Source organism: Prionailurus viverrinus, chromosome F1, assembly GCF_022837055.1.
Source record: "Prionailurus viverrinus isolate Anna chromosome F1, UM_Priviv_1.0, whole genome shotgun sequence".
In the NCBI taxonomy this organism is placed as follows: Eukaryota; Metazoa; Chordata; class Mammalia; order Carnivora; family Felidae; genus Prionailurus; species Prionailurus viverrinus.
In genome coordinates this window covers 8,000,814-8,020,140 of record NC_062577.1, presented here as the reverse complement: position 1 = coordinate 8,020,140, position 19,327 = coordinate 8,000,814, and the positions used below count along the sequence as shown (strand labels likewise).

The window sequence follows — 19,327 nt, the reverse complement described above, 5'->3', positions numbered from 1 at the left end:
AATAAAAATTTTTATAAAAAAGAAATTTATATATATGTAAATAAATACATATACATATATATGTATATATAAATATATATTTCTATATATATTTATAAATATATAATATATATAATATATATATAAATATAAATAAATATATATTTATATATAAATATATACATATATATGTAAATAAATATATATACACATACATATATATAAATATATATGTATGTGTATATATATATAAATATATATGTATATGTATACATATATGTATATGTGTGTGTGTGTGTGTGTGTGTATATATATAAAATAAAAGCCAAGGAAAAGAAACTGGTCTGTGAGGACGGCTAACGAGCTGGGCCTTGGACATAGCTTAAAATGCCGAGAACACACCATGGGGAACCAGAAGGCAATTAGATATCGAGGTCTGCCGCCCGGGGAAGCCGCGGAAGGGCTACACGGAGCCTGAGAGGCTGCCGTGGCGGTGAGGTGCTCTACAGTACGTGGGAAAAACGACCTCTGAGACATCACCTGCTTGGAAAAGTCAGAGGGCTTGTCTATCCGAGCACTAGTTGCTGGGACTCCTGGATGACACCCGGATTTGGCCACCCCCGGGCTGAGCACAGCAGCCCCCCTCCCTTCTTCCCTGGCTTCAAGCCCCAGCCAGCTTCTCCCCGCATGCCTTGGCATTCTCTCCGGTCCCCCAAAGCCTGTGTGCACCCCCCACAGGTAGGAAAACCAGGCCAGAGAGAACAAACGAGAAAACCTCGACTATGAGTTGTTTCGCAGGGGGCTGGCCTCCACCTGAAAGCGGACAGAATGAATTTCCCATTCACATCCTTTCTAGAGCCTTTCATCGGCTCCTTATTGCCCTAAGCATGAAGCCCAAACACCTTGGCCGGCATGCACATCCCTGCAGAGTGCGTTTGTGAGCCCCTGCCCTGTGCGCTCCAGCCCACACTCCAGTCGTGCAATCCGAACCTGCCTTCGGCTCCAGCCCTGCCTCTTCACGCCAGCAGGGCTCTGTTCTCGCTGCTTCCTCAGGCTTCAGGCCTCCCTCTGTCCCTTGACGGTCAAAGTTTATCTTCTCGTCTTTCAGAATATAAGTGGAGGGTGAGTTCCTCTAGAAAGGTTTCCCGCAGTCTCTAATACCTGCGCCGCCCTGTGTGCACTTGACCACTGCCATCCGGTGCAGCTCTGTACTCCTTCTGATTTCTAACGCATCGTCTTTAGGTTTTAGAATAGGATTCCTCTCTCAGGGTCTTTGCAAACACACATGGGAGTAACGTATTGGGCGGTACGTTCTCAATAAATGTTACTAGTATCATATCAGCGCTTGCTTGCTATTATCTACTTACCTGTCTGTCTCCCATATAAAATGGTCCCCCTCTAGGGACACGAGGGACTAGCCATACGGTTCCATGTTTTCCCAGGGCCTTCAGACAGAGCCTGGCACACAGCAACACTCGTCTCCTATTACTCTCACTCTTGCTCCCCTCCTCGTCGCCACACTCTCCCCATTGCTATTTCTGGAACATTTCAGGTACACTCAGGTCTCAGGGTGTTGGCACTGGCTTATCCCCCTCTACCCAGTTGGTTCTTCCAGATACGGACCTGACCTTCCAGACACACCTTCCTGACCTTCTAGCCTTTGCTGCCATGTTATCTTCTCAAAGAGGCCTATGCTTGCCACCCATTCAAGTCGCAAACCCTCCCTATGCAATTTATGTCTGCATTATATTTGTCGGATGAAGAGATGGGTGAATGTCTATTAAACTGATCTAGTGAAGTTACAAAGAAAAAAACAATCACGCGAGGTTGTTTGAGCCACAGCCCTTACACTGGTTTCCGATCCTGCGCAGAAAGTAAATGGAAAAACAAACCCAAACCCTTTGGATTCCAATCATTATTGGTTATACTGCTTTCCTCCTCCTAGAAACTTCCCTTCACCAGCTCAAGCAGTCCAGGCAATACGATCAGAATCCACCGAGGACTCCCAATCAAGTCAGAGAGGTCCTTTTAGTGCATGACTGCCTCTGAAAAGAAGGGGCTCCTTGGGGGAGAACTTTCCCCACAAAATCAATAATAAGAAAAAGTCATGCACAGAGGCCTTCTGATAACAGCTATCTACACAGGCCCATCGGCTCACAGACTTCCTTTTCCATGCAGTGCACAAAAAATGCACTTGTGGGGCACCTGGGTGGCTCAGCCGGTTAAGTGTCTGATTCTTGGTTTTGGCGCAGGTCATGATCTCACGTTCATGAGTTAGAGCCCTGCGTCGGGGTCAGTGCTGCTGGTGTGGAGCCTGCTTGGGATTCTCTCTCTCTCCCTCTCTCTGTCCCTGCCCTGCGCTCTCTCTCTCTCTCTCCCCCTCTCAATAAATAAAAAAAAAAGATAAGGGGCACTCAGGAGCATCTAGTGCTGGCAAATATATACAGACAGAATTTTCTAGGGCTGGAATTAATGGGAGAAATTAGGAAGAGGGTGACAGACACCAAAATTTCATACAGCTATTTGTGACTGTGGCAGAATCTTCCCCCACCTCCCGTATTCTCACTGGCGTTCCTTCCCTCCTTGTCTTTTAAGATATGTTGCTAGAGGCATTGGAACACTGTGATCTGTGGGTCGCGATAGCAAGAGGTTTCTGGAACACCGAGAATCGGGTTATTCACAAATAGATATCAGAGTCAAAGATGAATCCCAGGCCACCATGAAAAAGATTTGCCTGAAGCTGAATCAATTTCATTGACATTTCTATTGCCAGGATGGCTGAATTCAGAAGGGTTGCATTTTTTGCTAGAAAATACTGAAAATTAGAGTTCTAGTGTCTATGATATTTCTGGGCACCAAATTGGGGTAACAAGAATAATGGGGGTCCTTAGAGAGAGGTTGACTGTGGAAGTACATGTCACCAGGCTTTTTCATTCACTGTGATGGGGAGAAAATGCTCCTTAAGATCCTCTGCCTCCCTGGACCCCACTTCTGCTTCACAGAAACCTACAAGGGAAGAATGTCCCTTGCGGAGGGTCACAGGTCACAGGTGTTCCTTCACCAGGATACAGATATTTATCACCGTGGGTTAGGCAATCGATGTTCTGAAGTTTTGTTACTGTCGGTCTTCCTGCATCGTTGTGAGAGGCAAGTGAGATACTCCGATGGAGCCTGAAGAGTAATAGACAAACTTTTTCAATCCCTGGAGCGAAGTAGGAGTAAGAAAAAACCCCCTGAAAACAGTAATAACTATAGCAAATTCAAGCAGGAAAGGAGAGCACAGAGACACCTTAGGAACTGTAGAAACCGAGGTTTTCAGAAATCTGAAGTGGCGACAGTAGTTTATCTCACAAGTCATAATTTTTAGCTCCTCATTCTCATGAGAAATAGAAACTTCTTGGCGGCTCTTCCTGCCCATGGGTCCTGTCCTGGGGCTTTAATAAAATCAAAAACCATAGGAAGAAAGTTGACCATTCAGTGTCTGGTACATAGTATTGTACTGTTTGTCGAGCAATCAGATGAATGAACGCACTGATATGAAATAAAACAAATGAAGAGGTCTATTTAGGGGAGCCACCCTTCCACTTGTTGCCGATCTGGTTTGTTATTTGTTAGAGAGACAGTTTACCAAGATCTGTATTGTTAAGGAACTTGAAACCAGTTCGCCAATTACTGAGCACCAGCTTTGTTGGCATAAGTTTAAATACTAAATATTTAAGAATTTAAAATATAGTAAGCAAGTCATGCCATAAAAGATACTGGGACGATCGGACACCAGTTATAATGAATTACACAATTGGTTGCCAGTTTATACAGATTTCAGTGTTGGTGTTGGCATCTTGTCCTCCAATAAATCATGATTAGAGGAGCCAAGACTGCACCCCAGTTCTATGCCACATACAGTTGATTTTAATATGTTACAGGATCTCTCCGGGAAGGTCAGAGTTTGGGATTTATCCGAAAGGAAAGAGATTTTCCAGCCGAAGAGAATAGTTTGAGTAAAAACACAATGGGAATTCACAAGGCTTGGAAAGGTGGCATTTTGAACCCTAGGATAAAAGGTAGTCCTGAAACCGACAATTTTACTATTATTAGAAAGCGCAAGGTCCAGAACACGGTAAGGGAAAGTGTCTAGGATTTTCCTGCCACAGGGACATTGCAACAGACACACTGCGATCTATTAGCGATGAATATAAACAGACTTACGGTTTTCGAAATAAGAGGTAAATATTACGCTAGTAACGAGACCGTTTGTTTTTCTTCTGTGTCGGATTCTCAAAGATAAAAAGTTAAAAAGGAAAATAGAAAACTCTAGAACACAAGACCATACGAACGCTGGAGACACACTATATAAATAACCACTTGGGGGCGCCTGAAAAAGTATCTTTCCCTTCCTTTAGTATAGCAGGCAGCGGGAGACTACATCGGCTCGTTGGTCTAGGGGTATGATTCTCGCTTAGGGTGCGAGAGGTCCCGGGTTCAAATCCCGGACGAGCCCTCCTTTTTAAAAAAAACTTCCTTGATGAATTAAAAAGTTTCTGAATCTTAGAGCAATACATGCAATAAGTATATGTTGGTGCAAAACACGAAATCGAGGTGTTTTTTTTTTTTTTTTTTTAACATTACACCCGATACCATGAAAAGACAACGTGAAAACGTAGAAAGTTTGAAGACATTTTAACACTTTGGAAACGCTGCCCCTACCCCGGCCAGTTCCCGAGTCGCGCGCGTGGGCAGGGGACGCAGAGTTCCGTTCTCGGTTGCCCGCAGGTGTGGTTTAACCACGCCCCACCCCGCGCCCGTCCAGCCGCGGGCCGGGTGCTGGGCGTCGGCAGGTGGACGGCGCGCCCCTTCTCGAGGACCGACCAGTGCTCGGCGCCCTGCCCACGTGCGGCGGGGGTGTTGGGGGGACCAGGACTCTGCACCAGGCGCCTCTCTTTCCCAGCGCGCGTGCTGTAAGGGTGCAGCGGTTCTCCCCCTTGCTCTCCGACGCACCGTGGCCATTTGGTACGAATGGATCCCATTCGATTTCTTGCTTCTTAAAATTGGGGGAATCAACATTCGAGCTCAAGGGACCAGAGCACTCTGTTTCATATAACTGTGAGTAAGAAAAAAAGAATGAAAGTGTAAAGTGCGGAGAGAAAGAAAGAAAAGCCTGGGCTCGTCCGGGATTTGAACCCGGGACCTCTCGCACCCGAAGCGAGAATCATACCCCTAGACCAACGAGCCACTCTCGGCAGAGCGGTTCCCGGCGCCTCCCTTCAGCCTCGCCCCGCCTCTCGTCGCCTTTCCCGCCGACCCGACCTGCGACCTTTCTCCCACCGCCTGGACCGTGCACCCGCAGCGGTGGGCCTCGGAACCCCTCTCGCCTCAGCCAGACCACCCAGCGCCCGGGTCTACGCTGCACACCGCGGTAGCGGCGGGCGCGGAGGCCGCGGCTGGGAGGGTGCGGGGCCCCGCGGGGTGCCGGCCGCGCAGCGTCTCGCCGCCGTCAGTGCTCGCTGGGCGCGAGGGGACCGTCGCGCCTGGCTCAGCCTCCCGTTCGTGCCCTCGGACGGCAGCCCGCTGCTGAAAGCAGGCGGGCGGAGCGGGCGCGGAAGAAACCCCGGAGGAGGGTTAAGAGCTAACTTTCCCAGGGCTGCCTACGGGATCTTGCAGGTACGGAGCTCGCAGGATGTTCGCCACGTCCCGCCCGTAGGCACTACGGGTCTCCCTTTGCAAAGGGAACGCAGGCCCCACACGCCAGGTAGCTCGCTTGGGGCGGTGGGCTAGAAAGGCTTCGGAAGGGGCGGCAGGTGGGGCGGAGGCGAGAGGCGCCCAGACGGCTGCAGGGGCCTGGAGGACTTCCGGCCCGGGCGCCCCCTGCAACGGGAGGGCGGGGCCTAGACTCGCCCCGCCCCCGGCGCCCCGCCCCCGGCGCCCCGCCCCCGGCGCCCCGCCCCCGGCGCCCCGCCCCCGGCGCCCCGCCCCCGGCGCCCCGCCCCCGGCGCCCCGCCCCCGGCGCCCCGCCCCCGGCGCCCCGCCCCCGGCGCCCCGCCCCCGGCGCCCCGCCCCCGGCGCCCCGCCCCCGGCGCCCCGCCCCCGGCGCCCCGCCCCCGGCGCCCCGCCCCCGGCGCCCCGCCCCCGGCGCCCGCCTCTTCCCAGGGCTGAGGAGGGCCAGGTTCAGGACCCCAAGCTTCCTTTGAGTCGGGGTCCGTGGCAGCCGTTGCTCCGTAGCTGTCAGCTCTCCCGAGGGGTCAGTGTTCTTGCCCCTTCACCTTTTGGAAGCTCCCCGCTTCCCCCAGCTTCTCTGCTCTTCCCCTCTCCCTTCCTCCTGAGGCCAGCGGGCTCTTGGGGTGTCTCTCAGTGACTGAAGGTCAGGACCTGAGCTCACGCCCTTGGCGGGGGCGGAGGGACACAAGTGAAAAGCCCTCAAATCAGAGAGCAAAACTAAAAAACCTTTTTCATAACCGAATCTGGCCCCGTAGTGATCCCAGAGCCCTGCCCGAGGACGTGGCGGAGGAGGGCAGCCCGGCCAAGCCCTCTATTTGCTCTGATGGCCGGTCAGACTTTTAACGACACCCTCTCCTTGTCTGAGGTTATCCTCCTCCTCCTGAGCCGAGGTTTCAGAGCTTCGAACTCCTTCGTAGTTTGAGGACAGGTTCGGGGTGCGGTGGGTTCAGGGGTGACCGCGGGGAGGGAGGAGCTCTCAGCAGAGTCCTGAGCGATCCGCTTTGCCCTCTCCTTGAGACGGTGCCTTCGCTGGGCTCACTCTGCCCTGCCTGAGTCGGAGCCCCCTCCTGGGGCTCATTCCTTCCCCTCGCCAGGTGCCATGGGAGGTAAGGCTGGAGGCCTCTCCTGCCTCTGCCGGTGTCCGCTCTCAAGGTTATTGTTGAATTTCCCACGCTTGCTTTCTCATCCCTTAAGCTGTCCGCCGTGACTTCAGAGGGCTCCAGCGATACAATGCAGCATGATCTCCTTCTTCTGTAAGGGACCCTAAGTGGTGTCCAACATTTCATCCATGTCAATGCGACTTGACTGACGCATCTGACCTTGTCCAGATTTCTAGGTGATTTCCTGAAGTGACATGGTCAAAGGAGGTGACCGTTTTTGTCCTTTGACGACTTCTCCGGCTCTTGAGGCAATTCCATGCCAATGAGCTTAGCTTGGCTGGTTAGCAAGTAAGGTGGAAACTGGCGTGGAAGAAGGGGACTGGTGGTTCTTGGAGAACTTTGAAACCCGTGCTTTGATGTTTTAATTTTACTTAAGGGATTTGGGGGCATCGAGGCTTTTTGAGAATGACGGTAACGTTAGAAGTCCGACGGAAGAAAGATGCCTTTGACTTGGGGTCAGATGCACGAGAGGAAGATGGGGAGATTAGAGAAGGTCCATTAAGAGATGATTAGAATAACGCTGGGAGGATGTCAGCCTTGAAACTGTGAACGGCTTTAAACATCACTTAGGTTCCTATTTTATGATTAACGGTTGTGTGCCACTGAATTCGGACCCAATCTAGACCTCAGCGGTGCAGCGTTGGTTCTGCCATGATGCGGTTACTCTTTGGAAATGAGAATACAATTTAATCATACGGCTCCGCCATTCAGAGGGACCTTCCTGCTCACTCGGCCCCCGGGACTGGACTCTCGACTGGGTGCCGAGCCTTGTTTGCTGCCTGTGAGGTTAGGCACCAACGGCCTCTCAGGCCACCGCAGTTGTCACAACTGGCAGATCTGCTTCACCACTGCAGGCCATGTCCTGATCCAAACAGAAACTTGAATCTGCTCACACGTGCGTCTTTTTCCAGGCTCCAGTCCCATATCCCATAGTAGCTTCAGCTACTTTTTAGTAAACACATCTCTGGGTTTCGATGTGGTTTCCCCTCGGTGACTCTTTTTCTGAGGTTTATCTCATGCCTTCCTCTGGATTTTGCAGTCCCTGGATCATCAGAAATGAATCTTTGGAGCTGCCTCGGCCTGAGCGTTTTCACTCCCACGTTTTCACTTGATTTAAGCTTTGAGAGTGCACGAAGTCCTAGAGGGGATAGAAGTCCAAGGTCTGGATTGTGACAAGAACTGCCTTCTGCCAGAACACCATTTCCACCATCGCCTCTTATTTTCCTTCTGTTTCATACACACTTGGTCTTGCTCTGGAAGTTACTGGCTGGGGAGAAGAGGACAGAAGTGCACGGTTTCCATGGGCAAAAAGTGTGATTGTTCATGATAGTGTGTGACAAGGAAGAAAGATAGACAATTACATACCGTAAGATCTTAATTTTGTTACAACCAAGAATTAAAACAAAACAAATACATATGTGTGTATATATATATATGTATATATATGTGTATATATACATATATATATATACACAGATTTAAAAACTAGAAAAATCCATAAAATCTTTTTTTTTTAATTTTTTTTTCAACGTTTTTAAATTTATTTTGGGGGCAGAGAGAAACAGAGCATGAACGGGGGAGGGGCAGAGAGAGAGAGGGAGACACAGCATCGGAAACAGGCTCCAGGCTCCGAGCCATCAGCCCAGAGCCTGACGCGGGGCTTGAACTCACGGACCACGAGATCGCGACCTGGCTGAAGTCGGACACTTAACCGACTGCGCCACCCAGGCGCCCCAAAAATCCATAAAATCTTAACACCAGTGATTTCTAAGTAGAGGAATTACAATTTTTTGCTTATTTTTCTTTTCCTCCACAAGTTGTTTAAAATAAAGATGTACTGCTTTTATAATGAGGAAAAAAAATAAGGATAATGAGTATCTTGAAATCACAAAGGACACAGAGGGCTTAAAACTTTCTTTGTGCTTGGTGGAAGACAGGAGATACAGAATCAGAGGCAATGCAAAGCAGGCCCTTTGCTTTTTCATGCCAGCTGCTTCCAGAGGTGGTCAGTGAGTGACTGTCACCCCTGAGGGGCCAGGGGCAGTTGTGATGGGGACGTGCCCGGCACCATGCCGCACCTGCGGCTTCCTTAGATAGTCCGACAGGAGTGACCAGTGTTGGAAGTCCTATTATTTTGAGTACCAGCCATATATAATCATCCTAGAGTCTTGTTCTGAATGCTGGTACATTCCAGACAATTCCAGTACATTCCAGTACAATCCAGTCCACTCATTCTTTTAAAAAAGAGGCGGTTGAGAAGTGTGATAACTGACGTGACAGGTTTGCCTAAATTCAAGTACTTTCCTGAAATCTGTATGTAAAACTACACCACGAAGGGCCAGAGTCATTACTTACGGGAGTACCTAGGGGGACTCTTGCTCATTTTGACCCCTTCCTTCTGCATCATGTGCCCCTCCTGGCATCTCCCTGGCAATGCCAGGACCAGGGTGTTGCAGCTCCCACAGAGAAGCCCACAACTTGCCAGGATTAGAAGGGATAAGAAGTCTTTTTGATTCTGTTTTTGAGGGGGATGGTTTTGCCCTGGTGGCTCCCTTTTCACTGAGAAGCATGAAACATACTCGTTGTCTCCTCCTCCTCCGAGGGGTCTCAAAGAACCACGGTTTCCTGCCCCATTTGACCACAGTGGAGCCTCTCCGGAATTCCCACAGATTTGTGGGATTTGAGGGCAGAGCTGGAATAAACGTCTTCTCAGCAACCATAATCACTGGGGTTGGGACCTCACTGGACTGAGGGGGAACCTGGGTTACCCCAAGCAATATTGGGAGGTGAGAGAAGTGTGTCTCCTGCCCCTAGACTTCTCTATACCTTGCTCTTTTTTTCAACCCCATCTGGGGAGGATCTCAACAACCAACTCAACCCAAGCTGGGATGACAAAGGAGACTTAAACTATTCCTTCTCTCGGGACATGCATTTTGATTGGGGAATAAGACCGAAGCCAGTGGAATCAGGGGCTAATTATGACATTTCAGGCATCTGGTATCAGATAAGGGAGGTGTTGGGTAGTGATAGATGTTGAAAATAATCCTACTCCAGCTCTGAAATCAGTTCAATCATTCATTACTTAACAAATATTTATTGAGCACCTATAATGCATGAGGCACTATACACAATGAAGAACAATACAGACATCGTCTTTACCCTCATGAAGCTCCAGGTTAACTCTGGACAAGCAATACATTATTCCATGAAATCATGAGACTCATTTTCACTGGTGGCTTATGAAAAGAAATTCCATTTTATTTGAATAGCGCTTGCATTTTGCTCAGTGGTCTTGGTATCTTCAGAAGTCATCTGGTCACACATCATATAGAAGCATTCTATTCATACTATTTTTACCTGGTCCATAGAGCATCAAGTTGATTAAAACAAATTTAATTCTTTAGTAAACAATGGAATAGTAGTTTGGTGTATTTGGGATTTCCCTGTTGGACGCATCTGGCGTGTGTGTGTGTGTGTGTGTGTGTGTGTGTTTGCCTACCCAGCATAATTCCCTTTGGTAACAGCACCCCATTTGAGCTCTGTTGTTCCCATTCACAGTCCTTGCAGATTGCACAGGATTGACCCTTAGCTCCTGGCAGGGGGTCAGGGTGGTGGTGTCATGTGACCCAGGCCTGGCCAATCTGAACTCTGCACCTCCTTGGTCACAGAGACTGGTTCAGCTAGGAACATGTGATCCACAGGGGCCTATAGAAAACCTTTTCAGGATTTCCTCCCCCCCCCCCCCATCGGAAAAGAATCTGCTTTTCCCAATTGGTTTGCAGGCTGTGAAGAGCCTGGTTGGGAATATGGCCAACACAGAGGAAAGCAGAGACCAAGAATGAGAGGTTTCTGATACTGAGTGTTGTATTTAGGCCTATCCATGGATTTGTATGTTCCTCAGCATATAGGGAGAGAGAGAGAGAAAGGCAGGGGGAGAGAGGGAGAGAGAGGTTGATTCATAGAGTTTTGTTTTTCATCAGCCAATTTTGGTTGGGCTTCTTTCATTAGCAACTGAAGGTCCTCATTCATTCAACTAAACTATTACACTCCCTAAAGTATTTAATCAAAAGAAGATGATGAGCCTATTGCCTGTCCACTAGTTTCTTCCTTTTATTGGACATATATTTATTGTCTAGTCTACTGATCACAGGCCCAAACCAACGTGGTTCAGGGTGACCTCAGTGAGGAGAGTGGAGGGCTCAGACCCCGGGGCTTCTTGTGGTCATCTGGTTATCTGGTTCCACATGCAACTGAAATAGTGTCACAGCCCCCTATTAAACACTGGCATATCCTTTCAAAGCATCCGGGGTTTTTTCCTTGCTCCATTTCTGGAGAAAGGAAGGATACAGTTTAAAATTCAAGCTGGATGACAAAGGTACAGGAGGAGGGACTCTGCCCCCTTTCTTTAGCCTTGTAGCTGTGAAGAACCAGTGTTTTCTTTCAAGCCTATTAGGGAAGCCCGAAGGAAACACAATCTTCCTGGCCCGGTAAGGACCTGGAGCTAACCTAAGACAGCCATAGATTCCTTTGATCCTCAACTTTGAGATCCCAGATCTGCAAATGCAACACATAATCAGAGTTGTTTCGGGAAAGGAGAGTGATAACCAGCTGGCCTAGCCTGTGGCAGGACCCGAGGTTCTGAGGTTCCTGCACTTTGTGAACTCCCTGCTGAGAGCCCCCATCACTAATGACAACCTCTGGGAATAGGGTCTCTGTTTTCTCACAAAAGAGATTCAGGAATGTGACTAATAGGGACCCAGGCAGACAGAAAGGTATTCTGACCCCATCACACCTGCTCCTTCAGTGTCACGTTCCTGTCATTTTGTATTGCTCCTTACTCACCTGCTGCTGTAAGGTGTAGCCGCTCCAGACAAAAAATAGTTTCATCTTCACATCTACATCCCATGCTTTCTGTTCCAGTCCTTTTTCAAGTCAAGGAAAGTGGCAGATGTCCCCTTTATGTCACACATGCTCATAATCATGCACACATTCACTAAACTCTGGTCTGAATATGCGTGCGTGTAGAAATAACCCAAAGACATATATAATAGTTTGCGGGGGGGGGGGGGGGTGTATACGTCTCTGTTGATGATAGATAGATAGATGATTGGATGGACAGATATACATTATATAGACCTCAAATTAACTGAAACACACATCTCTCCAAAATTCTGCAAAAACATAAATCTTCTAATATTGGGCTTGACTATGTTACAAGTTTTAGAAGATGCATGTATTTAAAAATAGTTTTGAAAAAATATATATCCCAAGTATTAACACTATTCTGGCATTAGGAAAACTGTAACAGGATGAAGACATAGAGGTACCAGCAGTGACATAAGGCCCTTTGTCTGGAGGACTATTTTCTGAGTCAGGGTAGGAGGTGGTCTAACAGGCCTCCAGAAAAACAACTGCCCACCTACCTCATCAGCACAACGAGACACTGAAATACTCGCATCTGAGTAAGAACCAACCCTAAAGATTAAACATTTATGTGGATTGACCTCTTTGGGCACGAGTGCATCAAGAGGGGAGGAGGGTATTAGTCAAGGAACGGGTAGTCAGGCCCCTGTTCCTTGCAAAGCCCCTGCACTTTCCACAAAGAACATTAAAGCGAAAGCTACCCAGTGAGAACAGACTGAAGACCCAACCCTCCTCCTGAGTCTGGAAAGAGAGCCTGGGCTTTGATTCCAGAGCAGCTTCCCAGGGAATCTAGGAAGGATGTTCTAGTTTTGTACCTTTCAAAATATGATGCTCAAAGCACCTCCCAGGAAAGATCTACTCCATGCTCAAGATCTCCTCCTGGAAGTGCAAATCTCATCCCTCCAGGCCCAGAGGGCAGGCATCGTTAAGGTCTCCTTGCTCTGCACACAGCAAATGCAGCACACGGAGCCGTGAAACCTCTGGACATCTGCTTCTCCATGAGGTTTGCTCCCTGCCTCCACCTCCTCCCCACCCCCCCACCCTCGGCAGAAGAGGGACCGCTAAGCCTGTCACCTCCCAGTGTACCAACAACTAGAAAACTACCCAAAAGTAAAAGCTCCCTCTGGATGGAACAGATACCTATTTTTTTAATGTTGCAGTAATTATCTCTTTCCAGTCCAAGGATTAAAAACTGGCTGGCCAGTTCAAATTTGGATGAAGCTGAGACGTTGTCTCCGGGTCTTGATACAATGTAAGGTCTTCTGTAACTTATCGGATTTATATTTCCAGCGACACTATTTTCTTTTGTTCCTAGCCGGTCTGAAATTTGTTCTTACTTACATCTGAGAATCATAACAACTTGTCAGAACAGTAAAAAGGCTATCACTTTACACAAACAAAATCTGATTAGCTAAATCAGAATCCAGTTCCGACGTCAGCTGCAGGGACAGGTGGGTGTGGATAGGATTCAGGCCCCGCAGCTGACCAGTATTCCTGGGAGTTGTCACCACAGTAAATTGTTTTAAATAATTTTTGTTTGTCTGCTTTTAACCAAGTCCAGGAAGTGACACAAACTCAGGCTGACAAAAGGCTGCTGCCCTCTGCCGGATCTGTCTGCAAGGGGACGTTCAGCGTGGAGACCTGGGAATAACACGCTCTGTCTTCAGGCTGCCTCTGACCCTCCACGAAATTCTGCTTTGGCTTCATTTGCTGCTACTACTCTTGCTGCTACTTCTAAAGAGAGGTCTCCAGCAGCTGCATCACTAGGCACAAGGAGCTCTTCACATTTTAGTGTCCTGGACAGGAGTGTCATCCTGTGAACAGAGGAGGAAAGCAGGAGTTAGGAAGAGAGGGTGGGGAAAATCCTCAGCACATCTTGGGGATCCCAGATCGAGCAGTAATTGTACCGCCAGTAGAAGCGACGGTAATAGTAACGCTATGTGCTTGATGTAGTTTTCTTTTTTTTTTTTTTTACATGCATCAACCCATTTATTCCTCACAAAAGCGACAGGAGTTAGGTGCTTCTATTAGCCCTGTTCTACAGGTGGGGCAATTAAGGCACAGAAAGGTCAAGTGACTTCTAGGTCACACAGCTAGGAAGTAATGGAGTCAGGATTCAAAACCAAGGACCAGAGCTTGAGCCCTCAACTACTAGGTGACACTGCCTGTTCCTTGATGCCTGACTTCCCATGTCCTTCCTGCCCTAGCTTCTTACCCACTAAATTTCATCTTCCTGTTACACTGCTCCAAGATTTTTGGTGGCATAAAAGTGCAACAAGAACAAAAAAAAAAAAAAATTAAAAAAAAAAAGTGCAACAAGAACAGAAGGAATCGAAAAGAGAAGGTGGATACTTAGTAAAAGGATAGGAAAATAGCTGTTTATCCAATACTCATCCAAAAGTATTAGTTTTAGCTCCTTCTGGGATGAGCTGGCCTTACCACCGTGAGTTCTCTGGCTGGGAAAGAGACATTTATGAACGCACCCGAGGCATCAGGTAGCATGTGCCGTTGGCCCCCCCAGGGCACTATACTGAGTGTGTGGAGGCGCCTGAGTCTCTGGGGGTGTTTGTCCTTGGGGCGGTCGGGGAAGGCCTATGGAAGGCTGAGATTCAGTGGGAGGATTTCCAGGTAGCAGTGAAGGTCACCTCGGTTGGGGGTGCAGGCGTTTCTGGTGGGGGGCGGAGGATGCATCGCATCTTGTGCAATGCAGGGTGCTGTGGGCCGGCTGGAGTCCTGCGCCATCACAGGGGAAAGGGAATGGATGGGGGGAGTTCAGCATGCTGAGGAGGGTGAACTCAAGTGGGATCAAAGGTTTTGCGGTAGGAGAGTAGCCACGGAGGTGGCATTTTCGGGATGATGAGCTTGGTGCTCGTGTACAGGGCGGGTCTGGAGACCAGGGATTCCGTTCGGAGTGGGTTGTGACTGCAGAGACAAGAAAGGGCAGAGCTGGGGCCACGGCGGAGATGGAGGGACAGCAGAAGGCACCAAATGGGAAACCCCCTGATACCCAGATGATTAGGCAGGGAGGTGGGAGAAATTAAGTACCTCATCAGCAGAAACGCTTAAAGAGAACAAAGGAAACCAGTAGAACCCTTTGGCTTCCAGTAGAGTACAAGTGAAGACACAGCAAGCAGGAGGAGGAGTTTGGTTCTGGGTGTGAGGGGCTGGCAGGCATCCGAGCACAGTGCCCTGTCCGTGTGGGGTTGGGACACAGGCCAGGCTGGTGCTAAGCAGTCAGGAGCGGCCCAGTGGCTGGTGGTGAGGCCCAACCTTAGGGGTCAGTCACAAAACACAACAGCTAGAGTGTGGGAGCCGGGGCTGAGGACAGAATGTGGCAGCTCTTCTTTAGGAGGGGGAGGGAGGGAGGCTGGCTGGGTGGCCCAGTGCTGACGGACACTGGTGGGAGGGAGGTGGCTTCCGGGGCAGGTTGCCAGCATCAGCCCCTTGGCAGAGGTGAGGATGACCAGTCTTTGGTGGCACTTAGAGCTTCAATTCTTAGTTCAGAGCAAGACCACAAGGGGAAGCAAATGAGAGGGAGACAGAGCGATAGGGGAGGGGCAGACTTGGGGGCTATTTCTTTAGGACTGGGCAGATCAGAACATGTCTGTAGGCAGAAGGGGGTGAGCTAGTGAGGGGCTAGAAACCTGGAATACATGGATGGATGAAATCCCCAGTGTAACCCCTCACTTAAAATGCACAGACACACACTACAAGCGTCCCGTAAAAATGTCCAGCAACTGGCATTTGGGGGAAGCCAGATCACAGCAGATGGGGGTTCGTCTGAGCAAGTAGGGACCTGTTCTCGGATTCACACGCTGAGGGTCTGAGGCAGGGAGCACCCCGGCTGCTCTTCCTTTCAGTCACCTAGGAGGTGAGGTCGTCTGCAGAGCGGGAGGGGCTGGGGGAGGAGTAACTGAGGAATGTGGGTGAAGACTGGCTCAGGCCGGTTGGTAAGAGTTCCTAATAGATCCAGGCAGCATGGCCGTGTGAATTGCACAGTGACACGCACGAGTCTTGGCAAAGAAACTGGTGCGACGGTGGCTTAGCTTTGCAGATTAGAGAGAGAGGAGGTCAATGGGAAGAGGGCAATGAAGGGGGCACCCGGGTGGCTCAGTCCATTGAGCGTCCGACTCCTGATTTCGGCTCAGGTCATGACCCCAGGGTTGTGGGATCAAGCCTTGGCGAGGAGCTTGCTTATGATTCTTTCCCTCTGCCCCTCTCCCCCACCCACATGCACTGTCTCTCTCTAAAATAAAAAATAATTGGGGCGCCTGGGTGGCTCTGTCAGTTAAGCGTCCAACTTCAGCTCAGGTCATGATCTCACAGTCCGTGAGTTCGAGCCCCGTGTCGGGCTCTGTGCTGTCCGCTCAGGAGCCTGGAGCCGGTTTCAGATTCTGTGTCTCCCTCTCTCTCTGCCCTTCCCCTGTTCATGCTCTGTCTCTATCTCAAAAATAAATAAACGTTAAAAAAATTTTTTTTAAATAAAATAAAATAAAGAATAACATAAAATAAAACAAAATAAATGAGGGCAATGAAGGTGCAGGATAGCACAGCCACGGACCTGGTCCCTGTGACCCCCCCCCCCCCCGAGTTCTCAGTGTAGGACAGGTGCTAAGGGAGGGGCTGAAGAGGGAGAGCACAGGAGTGTGTTCCCAAGTGAGGAGAGACAGGCCAAGAACTGAGGCTCGGAGACCTGCCCACTTAACCAGGAGGAAAAAGTAAACAGAGTTCTAAAGGCAGGGGAGGCCCAGGAGAAGGTGGTATCTCATCAGCTGAGGGAGAAAGGAATTTCGAATCAAATCCTGAGAGATCAAGGAGAATGCCCGGGAAAAGCAGTGGAACCAGACAGTGAGGAAGCCAGCACTTATCGGTCCTACGAAGTCTTGAATGTGATGTCAAACATCCTGAGTGTCGTCCTTGGGGTAAAGTTTATCTCTGGCATCACCTGAGCGCCCTGCACGGTACTGGGTACGTAACAAGCATCTGAGAACCACCTGTTCAGTTTATTTACAGTGTGGGAGCCGGATCTTACTTGGTGCCCTCTTTCCGGGGGCGCTTTGCCTGTAAACAGAAGCCCGTGTTGTGATTTGATATAGCCAGCCTGTTCCAGGACTGGAGTTCCCAGAATGGCTCATTCTTTAAGCACCAAATGTTAAAATACTTGTGAGGGGCTGGGTCACAGGCGGTTAACCCTCCACGGCGCCGATGCCTCGGGCCTACTGAGGCGGCCTTCCCCTGCTCTCTCTTGAAGGAGTCGCTCCGTCCTCTGTGCCTCACACAGGGCTGCCTTCCCTGGGAAGAATGACATTTATTCCCGTCTTGTCTTTGTTCATCTCTTTGTTTTATCTGTCATCATCATTGAGAGGGACAAAGAGGATGGGAGTCGACACGCCTCCCGGGATACAGGAATCCACGGATGTGCAGAGATGCGGTGTGATGTAGCTCATTCTGATGACTAGAGCCCGTGTCCGTCATGTCAACACTGAGCTCTGTGACCTTGGACAAGGTCATGTCCCCTCCTGGAGCTTCAGCTCCTTCCTCTCGAAAACCAGGGGGTTGGAGGAAGGGTGCCAAAGTGTTGTGCCTCCGTGACAGGTCAGGAGGGGGAGAAGGACAGAGAGGTGGGGGGTGGGGAGCTACTCTTTGGGACCCGGGCTTGGGTTTGGAAGCAGAGCGCTCGTGAGGGTGCGGGCATCCGGCTCCCTCCCCAGGGCTGTCAGATACAAGTGACCCGAGAGGTCCAGGTGAGCCTGTGCCAAAGCTCCCAGAGCTTCTGCAGGAAGCCTTCTCTACCTGAGACCTCCCTGAAGCTCTTCCACCAGGGTGACTTCCTAACCCTTCAAGACTAGAAGATGCTGCCAGTGAGACGGGAAGCTCTCCTGGGAAGACAGGTGCCTCCTAGCCTGAAAATAAGAGGTAGCAGCCACTGGCAGGTGGCCACGTGGACTCAGTGGCTTCAGTGTCAAAAAGAAGTGAGGATCTGAGGGGCACCGAGGTGGCTCAGTCGGTTGGGTGTCCGACTCTGGCTTAGTTCGTGATCACACGGTTCGTCAGTTCGAGCCCCGCATCGGGCTCTCTGCTGTCAGTGCGGAGCCTGCTTTGGATCCTCTGTCCCTTTCTCTCTGCCCTTCAACCTGCTTACACACACTCTCTCTCAAAAATAAACAAACATTAAAAAAAAAAAGTCCGGGGGCGCCTGGGTGGCGCAGTCGGTTAAGCGTCCGACTTCAGCCAGGTCACCATCTCGCGGTCCGTGAGTTCGAGCCCCACATCAGGCTCTGGGCTGATGGCTCGGAGCCTGGAGCTTGTTTCCGATTCTGTGTCTCCCTCTCTCTCTGCCCCTCGCCCGTTCATGCTCTGTCTCTCTCTGTCCCAAAAATAAATAAACGTTGAAAAAAAAAAATTAAAAAAAAAAAAAAAAGTCCGTATCCGAGGCACGTGTTTGCGTTCTGGACACCTGGTGGAGGTCTCCAGGTGACAGGATCAGATCATGCGTTTATAATGGACGGTGTTAAAGAAACGTGAAGCATCTCTGTCTAACAGCCCAGCCAGAGGGGTCTTGGTCATACCTCAAGAGTCTTTGGGACTCACACCTTCTCTCTTGGGTGGGAATAACGTGAGGGTCCCCGGTGAGTTAACCTGCCCCCAAACACATCAACCCCTCTGATACGTCTAGTTCTATCATTAGAGATTATTTCTTTTGGGTCAAGCAGTTTTCTCCTTTTTAAAAATTCGTTCATTCACTCAACAAATATACTTTTTAAGAACTACAATATTCTGGGTTTAGTGGCAAATGCTGGGGATCGGTGACGGGGAAAAAGTAGAGAGAGATGATAAGAAAATAAGTAAGAGCGTGTCAAATAGTGATACACACCGTGATGGCAAAGTGGAACAGTGGATGAGAGTAGCCGAGGGGTCAAGACAGGCCCGAGGGACATCCGAAGGATGGGTGGGAAGCGTCCCAAGTGGGGGACAACCGGGACAGAGCTCTGAGCAGGGAGTGAACTTGGTATAGTTGAAGAACCAAATGACCACTGATGTGGCTACAGCACAGTGAGGGGAAGGATCAGGGGCACCTGAGAGCAGCAGGGCCTCACAAAAGGTTTGGATTTACTTTGAGTGCACTGGGATATCGTGGGACAGGGGATGGGGAGGCATAGTGGGATGCACACCCAGAGATACGTCCAATCCTAGCCCCTGGTACCTGTGCATGTGGACTTACTTGAAACTCGGATCTTTGCAGATGTAATTAAAGACCTCAAAATGATTCCGGATTTAGGGTGGGTCCTACATCCAATGCCTGGTGTCCTTCTGAGAGAAAGGAGGGGGGTTGGGGATGCATAGAGCCAGGGAAAGACCCCATGAAGACAGAGGCAGAGATTCGAGTGACGGGTCTGTAAGCCAGGGAATGCCGAGGATTGCTGACGGCTGCCAGATGCTGGGAGAGGCAAGGAGGGGCCGGGGGTGCCAGCGGCCACCAGAAGTTAGGGAACCGGCTCGGGACAGACTTTCCCTCCGAGCCTCCAGAGGGAACCAACACTGCCCACGCCTCC

General features: G+C 49.9%; 1 protein-coding gene and 2 non-coding genes across 6 annotated transcripts in view; 1 reads left to right on the top strand and 2 right to left on the bottom strand.

The window, feature by feature from the left end:
- The first annotated feature begins 4,405 nt into the window (after positions 1-4,405).
- On the top strand, positions 4,406-4,477 carry TRNAP-AGG (transfer RNA proline (anticodon AGG)). Its single transcript has one exon. It is a non-coding gene; the product is annotated as a tRNA-Pro (tRNA).
- A 659-nt stretch (positions 4,478-5,136) lies between these two features.
- TRNAP-CGG (transfer RNA proline (anticodon CGG)) lies at positions 5,137-5,208 on the bottom strand. Its single transcript has one exon. It is a non-coding gene; the product is annotated as a tRNA-Pro (tRNA).
- Positions 5,209-12,823: 7,615 nt separating this feature from the next.
- The window catches only part of RCSD1 (RCSD domain containing 1), a 73,966-nt gene continuing 67,462 nt past the window's right edge, over positions 12,824-19,327 (bottom strand). For all 4 annotated transcript variants that reach the window (XM_047841367.1, XM_047841366.1, XM_047841370.1 and 1 more), the window contains one exon: positions 12,824-13,588. In XM_047841367.1, coding sequence (XP_047697323.1) covers positions 13,556-13,588 — 33 coding nt within the window. In that variant the 3' untranslated portion in view covers positions 12,824-13,555. The remainder of the gene's footprint in view (positions 13,589-19,327) is intronic.